At 45.7% G+C, this 20,287-nt stretch overlaps 1 protein-coding gene and 1 long non-coding RNA gene across 3 annotated transcripts in view; one reads left to right on the forward strand and one right to left on the reverse strand.

Annotated features, from left to right (window-relative positions):
* The window catches only part of LOC138265200 (probable cation-transporting ATPase 13A4), a 249,446-nt gene that overhangs the window by 55,286 nt on the left and 173,873 nt on the right, over positions 1-20,287 (forward strand). For both annotated transcript variants that reach the window (XR_011199310.1, XM_069212745.1), the window contains exons 3-4: positions 5,619-5,792; positions 10,177-10,320. Coding sequence is in view for 1 of the 2 variants with exons in the window: in XM_069212745.1 (XP_069068846.1) it covers positions 5,619-5,792; positions 10,177-10,320 (318 nt within the window). In the remaining variant the exon portion in view is untranslated. The remainder of the gene's footprint in view (positions 1-5,618; positions 5,793-10,176; positions 10,321-20,287) is intronic.
* LOC138265201 (uncharacterized) overlaps positions 1-20,287 on the reverse strand; it is a 101,474-nt gene that overhangs the window by 24,634 nt on the left and 56,553 nt on the right. The window contains exon 2 of the long non-coding RNA XR_011199311.1: positions 1,430-1,522. This is a non-coding gene — a long non-coding RNA (uncharacterized lncRNA). The remainder of the gene's footprint in view (positions 1-1,429; positions 1,523-20,287) is intronic.

Here is a 20,287-nt window from a genome sequence, read left to right on the forward strand (position 1 = left end):
TCCCTGCCTGTGGCCATTGGTTGTTTCTCCTGCCAGTATTGCCAAGCGCTGTGAAGCGGGGCGGGCGGAGTAGATGAGTGGGGTAGTCCTCCCCTAAATACAGTGGGGCTTCCCCCGCTGTGACCCAGCTGCCGGGTATGGTGGTCTGTAGGGTCAAGGATTCCCAGCAGTGTCTGTGCTTTGAGGCCGACGTCTAGCGGTTCACCAAGCTCTACGTTTGCAGGGAACCCACACTTTAAACAATGCTCTAAATGTGAAGGAATTCCTGACCGGCCGGACCCTGGCCCAGGCCGCACGCGTGTACTTTGCTTAATACTTGGTGATTCAGATGGTCATTTTTCTAAATGTTCTCCTTCTCCCATGTACTCTCATGGGTCCCATTACTCCCATCTTAACTTCTGTTTTATTGGTTTGTACTGAAATGCTTCAAGTTGTTTTTTTTTTTTCTTTTAAAAAAATCTTATATGGTGACCTTTTTAACTTTCTTCTTATGTCCTATTTAGTTAAATGTTTACTGCTTTCATGAAGTCACACTTTAGGCCTTGACATTCTTATTTCATAGTATTGCTGATGGTGCTATAAACGTCACCAAGGGAACCCGAACGAGTATCACTAACTTCAGGAAGGGGGGGCTAACAAGACAATCGGGACATGAACATCTCCAGCTCAATCTCTAACCCTTCCATTTTGTTGAACACCAACATGATCTACGACACATACCATGGGATATTGCCCCATCATTCTGATTATGGTTTTAAGAAAGCCTTCATAACCATTCGCATAAACATTACATATTTTTATTTTGATCAAAATAAATCACAATATACATGTAATAAACCCTTATAAAAGTTGATTTACAAAATTCATTATTCTCTAACCCGAATCCATTCATGCACGCACATATACTCTCTCATGCCGCTACATAAGAGCATTGGTTCCGTGACAGTATTAGCAATCCCCAGCAATGAGTGTGCAGCATCTTATGTGAATTTATGGCACACTCCCGATCCCAGTTCAATGAAACTAAACTAAGTGGTTAACATGTTTCGGTGCTTCCAGTCTAGCACCTTCTTCAGGAGCAGCATTCATTTAGGATTCCAGAACTCTGCTGAGCTCAGGGCTTCTTTGATCTACTGTGCATGAAATCCGCATCTCGTAAACACTGTTTTCACAACAGATCATTAAGTATCACATCCTATGAATTATCCAATAATAATGTCACCACATTTCCTGCAGGTCATATCCATAGTCCGAAAAGCCAAACAGAAACACCATAAGAAAACTAAAACATATATATGTGCAGCTTCAGCCCACCAAAAGTTGTGCGAAAATTAAATCATAAAGATATAAAAAAATTAAGATATACAGTGTATGAAATATGAAGTACCAGTGCTCTAACACCCATACAGAGATCGCACACATTACTTACCTCCCAAAAGTAGTCCTGCTTCAAAAACATTAATTGGAGGCCTCATCAACAGGGCAGTTCTGCCCCCTGCCTGAGAAAAATGAACTTTGGCCCCTAAAAAGAAAAGACACATCAGTAGGAAAACAGCAAGTGTTTACCATTTCCTACTAATTCAAGCTGGCATGATGCCAAACAATTAACAAACTTTATCAGTAACAAGAAATAGTTAAAATAAGTCTTGCACGAGACTCCCAAAATATTTAAGGTGACCCTGGGTAGAAAAATAGTGCCAGAGGCGCACATAGGGTGAGAGGTTTAGAGGGAAAAATAGAATAGACAGAGGTTTCATAGAGTGAAAGTTCGCTTTCCAAGGGGTCCTTGGCAGCAGCAGCCCCTGGGCAACTGTCCACTTTTCCGAAGTCTTACAACGTCTCTGAACAGATATCTGGTGACACACTTTGCCACAACGAACGTCTGTTTGTACATACATAGCCCGCCTTATCACTCAGCCAAAGAATAAAAAAAAGAAATTTCCTCACTAGAGGACAGAAGCATAGTGCAGTGATCACTAATGATGCCAAAAGCCTCACCGGATTTCCAATATAATAAAATACTTGCCCTACCATATCTATCTTTAATCACCTCTAAGATCTTGGTTTATGAAGGACTTAAGTTCCTCTTTATGTAGAAATTAACGACAGACCACTGAGTAACCAGAGGCCTTCATCAGGGGTAACTGTTCCCAAACCACAGGAAGCGTTCACATCCAAAGTCAGTCAGTGCAAACTACTGGCCTGTCTTCTCCCAGTCGACCTCTTCGTTCAGACCCTGCTTGTAAGTTTTTAGGGTAAAAATCCAATGTGTTTCTCATCTTTCATTTTTTGAGCTCTCAACAACCCTCTCTCCGGCCCTTACTTTTTCCAAAATGAAGTATGAATGTTGTCTAACATTGCTGCCCCTGCAGATAGACACATCCTTGAGTGCAATTTTCAGTATTTCCATTCCAGATAGTGAGTAGTAATGTGAAGTGCGTGGCGTGTACCACACCCGTGATTACCCTTGAAGGAGTTTACTCCACAGTTAGATCTTCATAACCGCGCTTTAGTGGCGCCTGTTGGTGAACCCTTTATCCTGTAAGTTTGTGTTTCACCAGAACGCAAGCAGTGCTTCACTCACACTGGTGTTTAAAACATGCCAGCGGGAGTTCATGATTTTTAACAACTTTGTTGTTTACGTTTGAGTGACACGTGGCACAGACCAGTCTCTCTTGATCTGTTTCCTTTGCCTCTAGGTTACGGATCCTACGAGTTTCTGTTGCAGAACATCAGCATTCTTAGGTAGTTACACACCAGCGTGCAGTTTCTCCTTCATCTAAGGAATTTGCAAATGGCACACATTCTTTCTGTTATAATGTCAGATAGAGAAATAGAGAGGTGTGTCCTGCTCAGGGCTTGGTTTACAAATCTACCCGAATAGCCTATTGTTGTAAAAAAAAAAAAATCAAGAAATGAACCCTCTCTTCTTATTTTACTAGTAAACTTCAAATCCCCTTCACAAAGATTGATCCAGAGCATAAATGTATCCGAAAGTTCCTCGTTCTCCGACCAGAAGAAGGAGAGATCCTCAATAAACCTTTCCCACCATCAGATACTCGCCTCCTTCGGGAGGATCCCTTGTGAATTAACCTTTCCAACACCCATGTAAATGTTTGCTACACTAGGAGCACAGGTCCCCCCATACCGGTCCCTTTATATTGCTATTGCAGTTCATTACCAAAGTGAAGAAATTGTTCATAAATACTAGTTGCAAGCAAGTCACTACAGAATCATTACTCGGCTCTCCCGGGACTCCAGACCGCCCTTCCCTCATGGGGCTAAGGACCTCTTTTTGTGCGATGTTCCTGTGGAAGAATTCTATATCAGATGTTACCAATATTTCTTGTTTCACCTCAAGAGGTGCGTCTTCACTCTCCATCATCTCCCCTCTGCCTTTTATAAATCATTCACACCCGGTCTCTGCAGGTCTTAAACTCATCCCACTCATCTCTGCAGATTGCTGATGCTCTCCAGGAACCCAGTTTTATTTACCTAGATGCATGACAGGGTATGAATGTGTGATTGAATGCATTGCTGTGGTAGAGGCATGATGGATTTTGATATTGAGCTTGAATAAGGATTATTAAAGGTATATTGTAGTTTTATTTTGGTAAGGGTAACATTACGCAAGGTAGATATGAGCTGGGATGTAATTGAAAGTCAGGAAGGATTTCTCTGATGGAATGATATAGTATGTATCACCCATTGTATCGATGTTAATGTAGGCTGAGTGTCAGTGTTCAGTGTTCTGGGCTGCTGCCCGTACCTTGGAGCAGCAAGTCTTAGACCTCCCCAAGCCAGCAGAGGGGACCTTGGGATGTATGGGGAGACGGTAGCTTTGCCTTTGTGGGGGCGCCCCATCAAACTGTTGTGAGATTTACAAGAGAATGTGTTAGTCTTTTGATTATTCACTCTCTAGTGCACTCAGTGGATTGCTTGCTGGGCTGGTAGCTCCCTCTTCTCCAGTGGTGACTGGATCATTAGCAGCTGTGATTACACACCCCATGTCAGAACACTGCTCCGCGGGTCCCATGGAGGTGTTGAAAGGTTTCGATTTAACGAAGACCCCCGGGTAACCCAACAGTTGAAGCGTTTGGTTGTCCAACTGGTGTTGTTGCTTCTTCTTCTCTCCTTTTCCAGGTCTCAGAAGCACTGGGTGGCTCTCATGGACTTTGACTGTGTTGTCGCCGTCCAGGAGCATCTTGTATGTGTGACGCCTGTCAGTAGTTTCAGAAGTTGTAATGTTTGCGTGCTTACTATGTGTGCCTCTGGTACTTTCCACTTCTTATGTGCACTTTTCATGTGTGTGCACGTGTGGTCTGCTCCCAGTGAGTGTGCCTCTCCTATGTGTAGCTCCAGTGAGCACATAGTTGCTTCCGCGGAGTCTGTATATGCCTTCAATCTAATACTGTGCCACAAGTGCTGTGCAGCAGCCCAAGGAGCTACCGACACAGGGGTAGTACCGCACACCCTAACACAGCACATAGTTTCCTGGTCTCTAGTACAAGCTGAGAAAGGAATGAATGCACTGATCTACAGAGATGTTTGAACAGAAGATCTTCTGTAGTGCCGCACTCAGGGGCATAATTATACTCTTTTTGCACCGAATGTGCGTCAAAAAAGTTTGACGCACATTTCGAGCAAACCTTGCCCCATATTTAAACTTTGAAGCCCGAACCTACGGATGTAAAAATTCTTTTGTGTGCATAATTTTTTGAATGCGGGAAACTGCGTTGCTTTAATGACATGCAAGGTAGGCGTTCCTGTCCAAAAAATGACTTGAAGGCCTGTGCGCCTTATTTATACTCCAGCGTAATTTTGATGCACAGGAGAGGGCGGGCCTTAAAAACGGTGAACAGCCTGATGTGCGCCGTTTTTTAACGCCTGGGTCAGCGCAGGCGTTAAGGGATCTGTGGGCTCACTTCCATGGTCTCTGACCATGGAAGGAGTCCAGAGGTGCCCTTCCCTGCCCCCAGGGACACACCCTGCCACCCTTGCCCACCCCTGGAGGACACTCCTGGATGGGGGACCCATCCCAGGTAAGTACAGGTAAGTTGAGGTAAGTATTTTAAATTTTTCTTTTGGAGTGGCATAGGGGAGCCTAATTTGCCCCCCCACATGCCACTGTGCCCAATGACCATGCCCAGGGGACAGATGTCCCCAGGAATGGCCATTGGGCAAGGGGGCATGACTCCTGTCTTTGCCAAAAAATGTCCCAAGTCCGGTTTGAGGCATGATTTTTGTCTCAAACCTGACTTTCACCACTTTTTCACGCACAACCCCCATTTGCCCCTACGCCGGCGCTGCCTGATTTGTCTTTTTTTTTTTTTTTACTCTGACCAGTCTGCAGCGCCGGCTAACATCATTCCTTAAACAAGGCGCCCGCATGGCACATAGGAAGGGCGTTATATGGGCCTCAGACTTCTTGTGATGAGAAGAGATATTAGAACAATTTCCTTCTCTGCTCCAGCAGTGAGACAACACACTTCCAGAGGAGTGGAGACAATGACCCCAGTGCTACTCACCCCATCCCACCCATCTTCTTTCAGCAGGTGTGCTTGCCTCCTAGGTCCATGGTCCAGATGTGTTTCTAACATTGTCCTGTTTCCTTGCAGGAGATCTTTGGGTACCAGACCCACAGCTGCCGCAGGGCCCTGTGTGTCATCGGATATGTTCTGTCCCTGGGGTTCCTCCTGCTGCTGTTTTACTGGAGACCTGATTGGGATGTGCTTGCCAACTGTGTGCCCTGCTCCCTGGAAGATGCTGATGTGATATTGCTGAAGACTACGGTAGGTCACTGTTAATTTACACCCCTGGCATCTCGTGCAACCGTTCTGTTGAACACATTTACAAGCAGCTCTTAAGGACCCCTGAACTGAAAGTGATGTCTAAGATCTCACAACATATGTACCATTAGTGAACCACACCTAAGAGCAGACCGCACACCCAAGGCAACACAATAAACTGCATTCATGGTTGTCCTTTCCATAGTGATATGTAATGTTATCTTTAAGATTACTTATGACGCTTGTAATTGCATCTTTCACATCAACGGTGTGGCCATGAGCATTGCATTTGGTACACGAGATGAGCTCTGCATGCCTGGCCTGCACGTTATATAGCGCTAAACCCAACCATAGCTTTTCATTTTAGTGCTCATGCACATGGCTCCCTCACCGCTGAACCCGGAGCTGACCCACCTCTTCATCACTCGCGGAGACTCCCAGGGGTGCCCGCAGAGTGCAAGTAGCATGGAGTCTGACAGAAATTACCAGACGGATGCCCCACATGCTTACCATCCAACATGGCGCCAATGGAAGTTTACCGATTGATGGTTAGGGTGCAGTGGTAAGCATAGGGTCACAGCAGTATTACCGCCCCTCAGTAGCTGGGGCACAAAGAGACGGGTACCGACCCTTTGTGGATGGGGTACAAAGAGACGGGTACCGACCCTTTGTGGATGGGGTACAATGAGACGGGTACCGACCCTTTGTGGATGGGGTACAATGAGACGGGTACCGACCCTTTGTGGATGGGGTACAATGAGACTGGTACCGACCCTTTGTGGATGGGGTTACAATGAGACGGGTACCGACCCTTTGTTGATGGGGTTACAATGAGACGGGTAATGACCCTCCGTGGTTGGGGTACAATGAGACGGGTACCGACCCTTTGTGGATGGGGTACAATGAAACGGGTAATGACCTTCCATGGATGGGGTACAATGAGACGGTTACCGACCCTTCGTGGTTGGGGTACAATGAGACGGGTACTGACCCTTCATGGATGGGGTACAATGAGAAGCTTACCGGCCCTTGGTGGCTGAGGCACAATGATGACAAGGTCATTAGGACACTAGGGATCTTATGGTCCTTAGTGGCTGGGTCTCAGAGTGTAAGATGTTCTTGAAACTTCCAGACTCTCTGAGCTATATAAGACTGCAAGTGAGGAGACCTAGGTGCTGGCAACATTAGACTGCAAAAATATGTATAGCCTACCATGAAATAAATGTAATTTGATATGTTCCTCTATTCAGACAAACTTCTTTTGGACCAGGAAACCTCACTCAGTTTGTGTTATGCTTCATCATCGGGTCCTACAGCAAGACCACCGGTAGATTGCAGGTGACCTCTCTTGGCAAATGTATGAGTACATAGAGTTGCCTCCTCCGTCTCTCTCTGGAGCACTTACTCTCATCGTGGGAATTCCAGGAGTTACACATGGAAAGAGCAAGCTTTCCTACACGTTTTACTTGTTGAGTGTTACACTATTCTGTTTTCATCGCATACAAAAAACACTGTAGGTAGTTGGGATCCAATTTCTGCAGAAGGCAACTGACTGGGTTGGGCTTTTATTGTTGGTTGAAACATGTTGAATAAATACATGATGCATCACATGCATCTACCCTCTGTGTAACATGTGTTTATTGGACCACCCTCAATTACTGTGTTGGCAGCCTATTAGACAATGTATGGATCTCCAGCTAAAAGCAGCATGTAAGAGCCCCTGAGGCCATTAAAGCAAGGACTTGCATTGAATGTGGACAGGACTCCATGGCAAAACACGCCACAAATTGTCGTTGAGGTTTCCATGTCCAGAAAAAGCTGCTCTGATTGGGAAACAGATCACATTATGAATTCTTCTCTTACGGGAGACTCTGTTTTGTGTTGTGTATATTTCGGTGTAGCTATCTTCATTGCATTCGCTCCATTAAGGGAAGTAGTGCTTGGCAATGTTGAACCCGTTGTACGGCTACCTGATGACTACGTCCGCTCACTCCCTGCGTTCTCTACACTTGTGCATCACGTTTGGTGCAGTGGCACTAGGCGCATGCTTTATGAAGTATTACTCCTTAGTTCCTTGTTCACCACCGTAGAGTTTGTACTTTTCCTGGGTGGATGGTGTCCTCTACCTAGGCTTGTCGGTGCATTTTTTTGACATAAGGTGGTAAGAGCTTGATGGCTGGGGTGGTTAATTAGTTTACATATGATGTGTTTTTTCCACAATCACTTACATATGGTATTTTCTCCATGCAGTATCTACCTTACTTGCAAGAACCTCTCAAGTGTGACGGTCAGTTCAGAGTATGGTGACCAATCAGAAGCTCGCCTTTACCTCCTACCCCTCATCCACCATTACCTTTGCACGGATTTGCTAAATGAGATGCCAAGCCACTGTTTGACCACTGACATCCTAGTAGTTGGTGGAAGCTGAGATTAACATGCCGGGCACTTGTTCTGCATCTTTTCCTGCTTTCTGACAGTTTACCAGGCGGCCGACAACAACATGGGTTCCAGTGTTAATCCTCAAGAGGCTTTGGCTCAAGCCATAGCAAACATCCAGGAGAATTGGAGGCAGCTCACAAGGAATACTTGTTTTTACTTTCTACACCAAACCAGCTAGGGCCTTTACCAGATCTCGAGCTGCGGCTAGCACATCTCCGGTTAATAGTGCTATGGCTCCTGGACAGACAACTGTGGGTTCATCTGTTTCACTTATCCCCATATTAACACCCCCACACACATTTAAAGGGAATCCAAGTGTGGTCATGACATTTGTGCCACAGTTTTATCTTAATTTGTCAATCAAAACTCATGCAATTCTTTACAGATCAGTCGAAAGTCACGTTTATCTAATTGAACAATTATAAAGAGGCGTTTCAATGTGCTACACAATTGATAAATGTCAATACTTCCAGTGATTCACGTTACACAATCTGCTCGTACAGGGCTTTTGCCCTTAAACAAGGATCCCTAGATTTGGTGAACTACATTAGGTATTTGTAAGCAAATTAACCCTAAAAGTTCATGAATGGAAAAGGCTGCGGTAGATGCAGTGAAAGATCATCTAAAAAACGCATTGTCCATGGTGATGAATAGACTTACAACAAGATACCTCTGGCCTTCCGTGATCTTCCTGCTATCCCGAGTAAGAACGAAGCAAATGCATTACAGCCTCGTAGAACATACCTGACATATTGATTGAGTTCTCAATTCTGCTATTCCCCAAGGCAAGTTATAGCCACTGATCTCCAAAGAAGGTGAGGTATTGAATAAATACTTGGATGATCATTTTAAAATGCAATCAATTAGTCATTTTGCACCTTCTCCGATTGCCCAGAATATTTTGTTCCAAAATCAGATGGAGCTTACAGACCCTGTGTGGACTACTGACAATTAAATACCCTCAACAGATCTCCCTTGCTGCTTATTATAGCTCCGCTATATGACGTAAAAGCTGAAAGGATATTCTGCAAATTAAATTTGAGGGGAACGTAGAATCTTGTAGGGAAAACAGAAGTGGTTACGTGGACGACCACATTTACCACAAGGTATGGCCATGCGTGATACGCAGTGATCCTGCGTAGTCTCGGTAACGATCCAGCACCTTTCAGCCCTCTGTAATTATGTCTTAGGAGATATCAAAGCCATCTCTATAATTATGTTTTCTGAGAGATTGCAAGATCCTTGACAGCATGTAAGAGAGGTGTTACACAGAGTATGCCAACATTGTTTGTATGTAAAACTTTTGCCGTGCTGTTTTGCTGTATTCACAGCATCAGTGTTAGGGTTTTGCGTCCCTGCTAATGGGTTAAAGCGGGATAGATTGAATGTCACCATCGTTAGTATTCAATAACGAATAACTTGCTAGTGAGAATACCAAACTCAATTGATGTCTTTTTCAACTATTTACTGTGAAATAAACATTTTATTTCACTAATGCAGACTGAAATGATTACCTAGTATAGACTAAAATCAACATTTTCAATGTTCTTTGTAAACACAACTATATTGTTTAGTTTATTGCAGACATACATATGTTTAATCTTCAGTACAAATACATAAACTCCTCCCACGGTGGATACAGAGCCATTGGACGGATCCAAGGTAATGAAATATTGGTTCTGGTGGCTTAGTGGCTTAACACATCCACTCCCGGGATCTCTGTTTGACCTCATGGTTACTGGATCAATTCCAAGAAGTTTTAGTCGGCTTTTCATCCTCCCTGGGGCAGTAAGCTGGGTGCCAATGAGTTGGGTGGCAGTAAATATCTTTTATCTGGCAACAGCACCAGGAGACCCCCTCTGGGTGAATGACCACTCTACAATCCTGCATGTTCTGCTATGTTCAGTTTATAACACGCTCTGGCCTTGTGTTTTCTCATCTTTGTTAGGATGAATTCAAGCAATGCTCCAGGAAGAAGGTGGCCTGGATCTACTTATCCACTCTGAATATCTCTGCTGAAGACAAAGCGCAGCTCCCCATCACTGGTGAAGACTCCATCATTAGCAAAGCCATCATGAAGCCAGAACTGAAGGTGAGCGATCCACAGGCATCATCTAACCTGGGATCTGGGTTGTAAAGAACGACCTTCTTTTTGTGTTCTCATATTTCATCCAGTCACCATTTATTACACTATATGATCTCTTGTTTTCCTCCGTTTAGTTTACACTACAGAAAGCTTTAGCAGTCTAAGGCCTATGTGCGCTGTACGAAACCATGCTGTAGGCCCCTGGAGTGCTCACCATTGGTTGGCTTCCTTGTCAGTCGAATTTCCGTGCCTCTTATTCAATGGTGTTGCTTTCCTCTTCTTGTGCCCGTCCCTCCCATGGAGAATAGCTACTTTACCATATTTTTCATTGCATGACTTCTATCTTCATTGTCCTATGTAAAGCTAACTAATTTGTGTCCATAATTCAATATACTACTTTTGAATATTTAATAACTGTAAGAGTATTACATCACAAATATATAGTGTGACACTTTTTTATATATTTTAGGCACTCACCCATGAGGACTTACAAAGAACACTTAAGTAGCAACTTATTGCTGTATAAAATAGATTTTCCTAAATGCAACATCACTTTCCATGTGTCACTGCAGTGCTTTTAAACTGCACCCGAGCGCGTGCGCACTGGTGCTCCTGGCAGCCGTAGACTGTTGTCCAGTATGCGGGTGGTGTGATTACACACTGCAGCCCACATGTGATAGTTAAACCCTTCTAGGAGCCTCTGCTGCAGAAGAACTGTTTGTAAAAGAGTGTTCGCGGGTGGATGTCTTCTCCGGGCCAATCTCTGCCTGTAGGCTGGACCAATGGTGTCACTAGATATTGTTTCAGGGCACAATGAAGGGGCCACAGAATGGGCAGTGTGAAGTGCTTGTGCACACGGATGCTTAGTTGTGTGCTCACAGCTGAATGCTGCCCTCAACTCAAACTACACATGCCTCAAATAATTTGGGGTACTTGGGGACTAAGATGTGTTCGTGCCCACATACTCGTCTTCCTATTCTATCAGCTATCTCTTTTGTCATGCTAACACTATGAAAGCATCATCCCGACACATGCATGGATGTTGATAAAACTTGAGGCCCATGTGGCTCGCCTGTAACCTCATTGACTCTACTTGGGGTCTGGTCACAAGTCTGGCTGTATGTTTTGATTCCTGCTTGGAGTGGAGTTTGCACAGGGACCAGAATTATGAGACACGCAGTAATTCTGCTTCCTCATGGTTTTTATCTGACATATTTTTCTCCAGGAAAACGTTGACACAATACAGTGGGGAAGATGCCATAAAGGAGGAAACATTTAGATTTTGTTGCAACACTCACATCTGCATGTTATGCCTCAGTGTTGGGGCAGACGCTTGTATTGGGAGGTGTTTACTGTACCCTGAGGATTCCCAACCCCAGGGTAATGCTGTTGAACTCGTTGGGGAAATGCCGTCTGAGTAATCAGGACCCTTTGTCTCCACATCCCTCTTTGCTCCTGGCCCTTTAAAGCTGCTCATCATCCTAGGTGACAAGTTCAACATGACCGCACTAGTCAACAAAGTGACCTCATCCTACATGTGCTGTGAAAAATCTTCAAGTGGCTGACACGAACCACCAGATGAACCATCATGCAAGCACTCATCACTAGCAGACTCAACTACGGCAACACACACTACGCCAGAATCCCCAAGCAGCTCCTGCTCGGACTTCAAACCACTTGGAATGGTACCTCAAAACTCATAGTAAACCTTCCACGGTGCACCCACATTTAACCTCACCGAGCTCCAGTGGCTCCCCATTCACAAACTCAGGCAATTCATAACACTAACACCACCCCCCCCCCGACCAGCACACCTGAACAGCCGCATACACGTCCACCAGCCTGCCAGGCACCTACTCTCAGCCTCACTCACCACACACATTCACAAAGGCAGAGCAGAAGGTCACTCGCTGACCTGCATCACACCCAAGACATGGAACAACCGTCCCGACACATCAGAGCCCCCCCCCCCCCACCTCTTGTTCTGCAAGAAGCTGAAGACCTGGCTCTTGGAATAAGTCCGCAGGACCACACCTGCTCAAGCACCTGGATACCCTCACGAGTGATCAGTGGGCTCAACAAATCAATATAACATAGCAGCATACCAAGCTGCCCTAATTAGCCCTTTTCTGTCCTGGTATAACCTCATTGACCCTCTTACTCAGTCTTTACCCTTGTCTTTGCACAGAGAGTATAATTGCACTTTCTATACCGAGGATGGAAGGTGCTTGTGTGCGTATACGCAGTAATGCCGCATAGTCTCATTTTCCTGCATCTAAACTCTATCAGCAGTTGCCCCCTCTATCTTTGCATGTCTGCTACTAATATATTGAGTGGATTCGCAAAATGCACTTTTGAGTAAGTTTATTCTTTTGAATAACTGTAGCACTTTTTTAGTATTCTCAAACTACCCTTTAATAGTAACACACTTTTGTAGTAACTCAGACATTTGAAGTAAGTCCAGCACTACCCGTGACCGCCGCTGGTACTGCAACACCCTGTCATCAAAAATAATGGTGGTAGAGGCTTAAAATAAAATCCCATACAAAATTGTTAAATTAAATTATTTAGAATAATTCAAAATATAGACACATATAAATTAATGTTAAAAATGTATACAAATAGTAAATATGTATTATTTAGTTATAAAATATGTGTTAAACAAATAGTAGGAAATTAATGTTACCATGTACTTGTAGCGACAAGCTCCTAAAAGCTATTTTCAGTGTGAGGAAAACTAGTGTATAGAATATAATATTAATTCTACTATCTCAGGTTGGAAAGCTACAGTAATAGTCCAATCACTATTTTTAAATATTTATTAAAATCCTGCTCCTTGGTGAAGTTACAATTATACAAACTATTTGGGAAACATAATGACTTCTAAAAAGTTATATTTACCCTGGCTTGAGCTTCTGGAGGCTAATTTGCATTAGTCCCGGCAACACAATGACTTAGATGTGGTGATCGGGTGGGTTGGGTGTGGGGCAGCTCAGCCATAAAAAATCGGAAGGGAACCTGGGGAGCTTCATTAATGTGAAAGGGACAGAGGTGAAGCTTTCCCATTCATATGTTAATGTAAGGGGGCACATGCAATAGAGAAGCCGTTGATGTTTAGTACCCCCGGAACTGCTTGGGCACCAACCCAGTGGCAGGGGAAGTTGGGCGAAAAGAAGTCCTCACACATGGACAGTGAGTAAATGGTATTTATTCTTCTTTAAGTATGTAACATAATCAGGCGGGAGCTGCCAGCCGTACCTCAACCATTCTTCTTTCATTCTTCCCACATTCTTAGAGCCTTCATAGTGCTCCATGCGAGGTGGATCCCTGAAGCTAGTGTCTCTAAAGAAATATCAGTCTAACCGTAAATCAGAACAGTTACAGAAATTACATACTGCATCACCCGATCACATAATCCCCACGCCAAACAGGAATTTGCAGGACTCTTCCTTGTCTGCCACCATGTTCTTCTTCCCTTCTTTGATTAGATGCAACACATCTACCAGACATTTCTTTTCATTGTCGTCTTTGCATCTTATCACCTTGTACTTGTCTGTTATTTTTATCCATGCCATCTCCTATTTTCTCTCTCAACAGACACTCTGAAATTTGTACCACTTTTTTGAAATTACACATATTTCCATCACTCAATCCTACTTAGTTAGGATACAATTTCTTGATCTGCAAGGGATCAGAAAATGTAGCTAAACCCTTATCTTCTCTGCGCCCTTTCCTCACACGCACCCACTCCCCAACATTGAACCTGTTCTTCGATCCTTTCGCATTTTCTGTGATTTTTTTTTTTTTTTCCTGCCCCACTCCTTTGAACATGAACCCTCTTGCCTTCCTCCATAGCATTGCTTCAAATAGCACTTTTCCTGTAGCACTGTTTGGCATAGTGCGATATGTCCACACCAATTTTCTCACTGCACTCTTCCATAGGTAACCTTGACTCATAGCCAGTTGCAACCCTTCCTTTAAAGTCCTGTTCCATCTTTCTACCAGTCCATTGCTCTGAGGATAATAAACAGGAGACCTGATGTGCTGTACCCCATACATTTCTAGGAATTCCTTCATCGCTTGTGACACAAATTTCACATCCTTATCAGTCACCAATTGCTCCGGTATATCCTCTCTATGCCACACCTCTTCTAAAATTGTTCTCATCTTGGGTGGTCACATGATCAGTAAATTTTACTGTTGCCCATCTTGAATAATAACTCACTGTAAGAACCTGAAACATCCAACCCTAGTTTCTTCTAAGAGGCATCACTTTTGTCCACCTAAACTGGTGGATGATCCACCGTCTTTTGTGACTTGTCACTCAAGCATATGGTATGCATTCTCTCACTGCTCTCTCCACAGCTTTATCTAATCCTAGCCACCAGTATTCAAACCTTACTCTGCACTTAGTAGCACTCGTGCCAGAATGTCCTTCATGTGATAACTTCACAATATTACTTCTCTATACCTCCAGTACAATCGATAACTCACCCCTGAGAAACACATCACCATTGTTGGATAATTCTGTACTAATATTCCTGAATGATTCTGCCTTCTGTGAAGCCTTAGCCTTGACGGGCCAACCTAAAGCCAAATATTCCTTCATTTCCTGCAACATGGAGTACTCCTTAATATTTTGAACCCACAGCTCATGAGATTCGGCCCTCAGTAAGGATATTAACATTTGACTCCAACCACGCTTTCTCATCGTCTTCCCACACTCTATCCTCACTCTCCACTGGTAAATGCCACAAAAAATCAGAAATGTCACTGTTCTTTCTAGGCACATATTCCATTCTGAAAGTGTACTGCATCAATCTTAACACCCACTTGGTAATTCTTGATGATGGGTCTTTGTTTTGTGCGGATGCTGCTTCCTCATTGGCCTTACAAGCTCTGATTTGGGTGCCAATCCTTGCTCATTTAACCAATGCCCACATATTCTGTGCTCTTAGCACCAGTTTTACATTTGTCACAAATGATGGTTAACCCACACTCCTGTACAACTAACACTCTCCGCAACACTCTATCATGCGTTTCTATGTCCTTTCCAAAAATCTCGCTTCACATTTCCTGCTGCCATTTTCTTCATTCTCTCGTCTGTACCTTCAGCTCTTTTCATTATCTCAATTGTTTTTGCAAAGTTAAACCCTCTGTGTTTGACAATCTTCTTGAACTCTTTTATCTTTCAATTTCTGTACCAATTATCCCGAAACATTTCCTTCAGAAATCCTTTATAATTGGATGCAGAAGCTAAGATCCTGAGTGGTGCTGCACCCTGGACCACTGACTCTCCAGGAAGTTTGGTTCTTTAATAAACCTTCTACCTCTACACAAGTCCATTTTTTATCTAATTTCATCATTGCTATTTTATAAGCATCCTTGTCTGCATTTTCATGTTCTTCCTTTGATACTGAGGGTAAAGGTTTCAAAATCCTTCTCCCTTCACGTCCCAGACAGTGCTTTAGCATGGCCAGCTTCTGAGACGCGGTGAATTCATCACCCCCCCCCCGCATCTACCTAGGGTTGGAATCCTTCCTTCCAATCAGCTCAACCTACATTTGACTCTCCTGGTAAAGTCACCAACGGCGTGGGTGCCATTAACCCCTCCAATGTAAACGACACTGGAAAAATAATAATAATCTATCTTTGAAAGTAAACAAAATCACAAAAGATACTGCACAATAATTAATACAAGATTATCGGTGCTGGTATGAATTTGACTTGTCGCACTAGCACTGTGTGTTTTACAGGTGTGTGCATCACCGTTGCAATGACAATGTGCACACATGAAATTCAAAGTAAAATGAGCCATCTATACAATATTATGTGATAATCTATTCTCCGTTTCTTTAGAAATATGATTAATGAAATGGAAGGCACCAATGAAAGGGTTGTTTTTTTTTTTTTCTTTTTCTTTTTTTTAATGGATCATTTTATTGCCAGTGTGTGGCAGCCATGCTTAGGTTGCTGCACATTACCCGTTGTTTTTTGTGCCACTGCCTGCATGACAAAAAAAAAGGAAACCATCTCTCCAGCTTGCTAAGGCCAAACCTATTGACTTTGCTAGTGGTTGTTGTTCCATACGTTATTATATAAATGAAATAAACCACCTCTCTAGCTTGCTAAGGCCAGACGTATTGGCTTTGCCAGTGGTTGTTGGACCCATACGTAATTATATAAATGAAGTAAACCATTGCGCTAGCTTGCTAAGGCCAGACCTATTGGCTTTGCCAGTGGTTGTTGCACCCGTACGTAACTATATAAATGAAGTAAACCATCGCGCTAGCTTGCTAAGGCCAGACCTATTGGCTTTGCCAGTGGTTGTTGCACCCATACGTCATTCTACAAACACAGCAGACAGCATGGGCTCGGTGGTGCCCGCGGGGCCCGGTGCCCGGGCACACAGAGCCCACTGCCTCAGAGGCACATAGCGGGTGGAGGCAGCAGAGACGCAGGGCTGGCACTAACGGGGGCGGGGGCGTTCTTTGTTAATTGGACAAAGACGGGAGTCATCCGCTCAGCATCCCGTTTCCGTCCCCATCACCAGCACGAGGGTGCAGGGGTATCAGCTTCTCGGGGCCTGTGTCTGCCAGAGCAGGGCCTTTGTAACATTCTTGTTTCCTGGGAGGAGTCTCGACAGTGGCTTTCATTCTGCAGAACCGTGGAGTCGGTGGCTGTGACCCGGAGGAGTCTGGTTCAGCACCCCCACCCAGCCTTCAAGGCGCTCCCAGGAAACCTCGTGTTCAGGTTTCAGGTGGTGTCATTGGTGGCAAAGTCCTGCACACAAAGCACAGAGAGAGGAGTGGAGGGGGCGCCCCCTGGAGACCTGAGAGCTGGTTTACGTTGGGGGGGGCCTCACTTGCCAATGCATCACCTGTGCTTGGCACTGGGGGCAAGTCCTGCACACAAAGCACCAAGGAAGGACTGGAGGGCTCCCCTGGGGACCTGCTGAGGGGTTGTTTACAGAGGGTGGAAGCAGGCACCATGGCCCAGGAGTGGCTCGTACCTGCCAGAACATCACCTGTCCTCCTCACCGGGGCGGTCGGACACTCTCGTGGGCGTCTCTGGAGACAGCTCCGCGTGTGCCCGGCTAGTGACCACCCGTGACTCGTGCAGAGCCATCGTGGCAGTGGTTGAGCATCGAGTCAGTGGCCGGATCTGAAGAAACCTGCGGCAGCCGGGCGGGTAGAAGACGCTGGATCGCGGCGCTGGGGCGAACTCTTAACGCGTCTGAAGGTAGGATTGCCAAATTAAAATATTATTGGTTTTTAGCAAGAAAAATATCCAAAATATATTCTATTTTCTCACATTTTTTCATTTTAAGAAATTTCAAGACGAATTTGCTTTGGAATTACAAAGTGAAAATCAGTACATTTCAGTTGGCTTGGTCCATGTATTTATTTAATATTTTTATATAGTGCGCCTCAGCCCAGTACCCGCACCGTCTTCTTGGTCCCTAGCTTTCACTTAAACCACTGCATCCTGGGAGATGTAGTCGTCACTTGTTTCAATCAACACACCTGAGAAGGCCCAGGAAGTGTGAACAGGAGTCGATTCCCAAAATAATGCCTGCTCCGTTACAACCCAGAAATAGCTGCAGCTTTACTCCTGTCGAAGGGCAGGAGTAAATACTTTTCTAGCTCACTACATAATGAACGATTCAGTAAACTATTAATCATTTGGTGGATCTAAAACATCTTTTGTAAGTTGGTAGATGTGATTCGTTTGCACCGGGTAGAGATGGGGGGGGCGTCCCGCAGTAAAGCCCCCGCCATCAGGAACCAGAGCCAAGACCGGAGCCGTTGGAGATGGTGTCACGAGGCGACCCTGGGGCGGGCAGGGTGCCAATGCTTATATGTGATCTGCATGATGAGCATGTCACAGCCACGAGGCCGGCCCTGGGGAGGGCTCCAATGCTTATATGTGATGTGTACGATCAGCATGTCACATTACCTCCCGTCCCTCCCTCGCCTTCCTTTAAACCAATGAGGCTTCCTGCCTCCCACTAGACCCTCCCCTTCCCTTTTAAACCCCCCCCCCCCCACCCCTACCCCCTCTGTTCTTTTTGTCTAGCCCACGCTAGACTTTCCCTTTTCACTTACCTTCACGGCGGGGCCTGGAGGTCATCGTTGGATGCACTCCTCGGGAAGCGGAGCTCCGCGAGGTGTGCTTCGGCCGGGCGCGTCTTTTCTGAGCAGGCGGGGCTGCTCGTAAGACGCGTCCTGGGAGGCGGCTGACGGGGTCAGCCGGCTCTTGGTGGCTGGGGCGTTCAGTTCCGGTTTTTCTTCGCCGCGGAGCCGCGGAGGGATGCCGAAGAGTGTTTTTGGGTTTCTGTGCGGGTAAGACGGGCGTTCTGCCCGCATTTTGACTGATATTCTTGTTTTATCCTTTATTTGGATTGGTTCTGGGATATGGTTCCTGGGCCCTGTATATTTTATCTGTGGATGAGATCGTGCCTACAGATTCAGTTGATGGCCGGAATCCAGGTGCTAGAGCTCAGTGGCGAGGTCAAGTACCTTTGGTGCGGCAGGTTACCTGTGTACAGTGGTACAACTCCCGCCTACACCCTTAACATGTCTTATGAGGATTATTTCTTCTTCCTCCTCAAAGGAGGGAGGTGCTGATGGCATTTCCACTCCTGGGAGCCCCCAGATTCAGGGTGGTGGTGCTGCGCCCATCATGTCCAGGGAGGAGGTGCAGGAGGCTGTTTCCAGAGCTCTTCATGCGGGGATGGCCTGGCCTAGTGGGGCTAGGGCTACCCATTCTCCTGCAATTGCAGGGAAGTCCTCTTCTGAGAGTGTGGGAGGGGATGCTCCATCTACGTCCTCTGGGGGGTGATTTTGGCTCCTGGAAGGTGATGTGGGTTGTGATGGCACATGTACGGGACAATTTGGGGTTTCCTGTGTTTAGTCCCGCCAACGCTGGCTCTCACTTATTTCCACGATATCAGACGCTGTCTGAATTTTCCATGCCTTTTCGGGGACCTGTGAAGGATATGGTGTTTTGGGAGTGGGGATGTGGATATGGCTCAGGTTCCACGGTTCATTCAGATACGTTCTTTACTTTAGGGTAAGGAAGTATGGCCTCCCTCGGTCCTCCTGGTTTCACGTTTGGCTCCCCTGATTGGCAAAACAGCTGTCAATCCGGAGGATTGTGTGCCTGCTAATGCCACGGCCCGTAGGGTGGACTCAGGGCTTAAGAGGGCTTTTGCGGCTGAGACTCTGGCTCTGAGGGCAGGTATTTCTTCTGCTTATGCGGCCCAGTCGTTGGTGCAGGACTTGGATGACCTGGCAGTGGCTGTTCAGGATGGGGCAGAGTGTTCGGGGCTCCTGGCTGGTATGGGGCAGCGGCCTGGTTGTTGGCAGATGTGTCTTCAGATGTGGTCCGTACTTCGGCTCTGGCTTCTGGGGCTTTGTTTGGGGCTCGTAGGTCCCTCTGGTTGCGTTCCTGGAAGGCTGATCCAGGGGAGAAGGCGGCCTTGTTGAGACTGCCGTTTGAAGGCCGTAACCTATTTGGTGGGCATTTGCCGTCCATGCTTTCCAAGGCATTTAAGGAGAGGAAGCATGCCTTACCTTATAAAGGGGGTTCTTCTTCGGGTAAAGGGTGGAAGAATCATTCCAGATCTTCTCCTACTAGGGATGCTAAATCCTTTTCATTCGGGAAATGACGTTTTCTGCCGCATTTTTCGCCTAAGGAGTCTGCTCCTGCGACCCGGGGTGGTTTCAAGTAGGGGTCCTGACAATCACTGTGGGCCTGGTAGAGGGCCGGTTGGGGGAAGACTGTGTCCCTTTCTGTCAGCTTGGGAGGACAGTGTAGACGATCATTGGGTAATAGACATTGTGACCGATGGTTATGTCATAGATTTTGTTGTGGTTCCTCCAGATTCAGGGGTACGTCCCACACCTCTGCCTTCGGGGGGTCACGGAGAGGAGCATTGTTGAACGGAGTGCGAGACTTACTGGTCAAA

Source organism: Pleurodeles waltl, chromosome 11 (assembly GCF_031143425.1).
Source record: "Pleurodeles waltl isolate 20211129_DDA chromosome 11, aPleWal1.hap1.20221129, whole genome shotgun sequence".
Lineage (NCBI taxonomy): Eukaryota > Metazoa > Chordata > Amphibia > Caudata > Salamandridae > Pleurodeles > Pleurodeles waltl.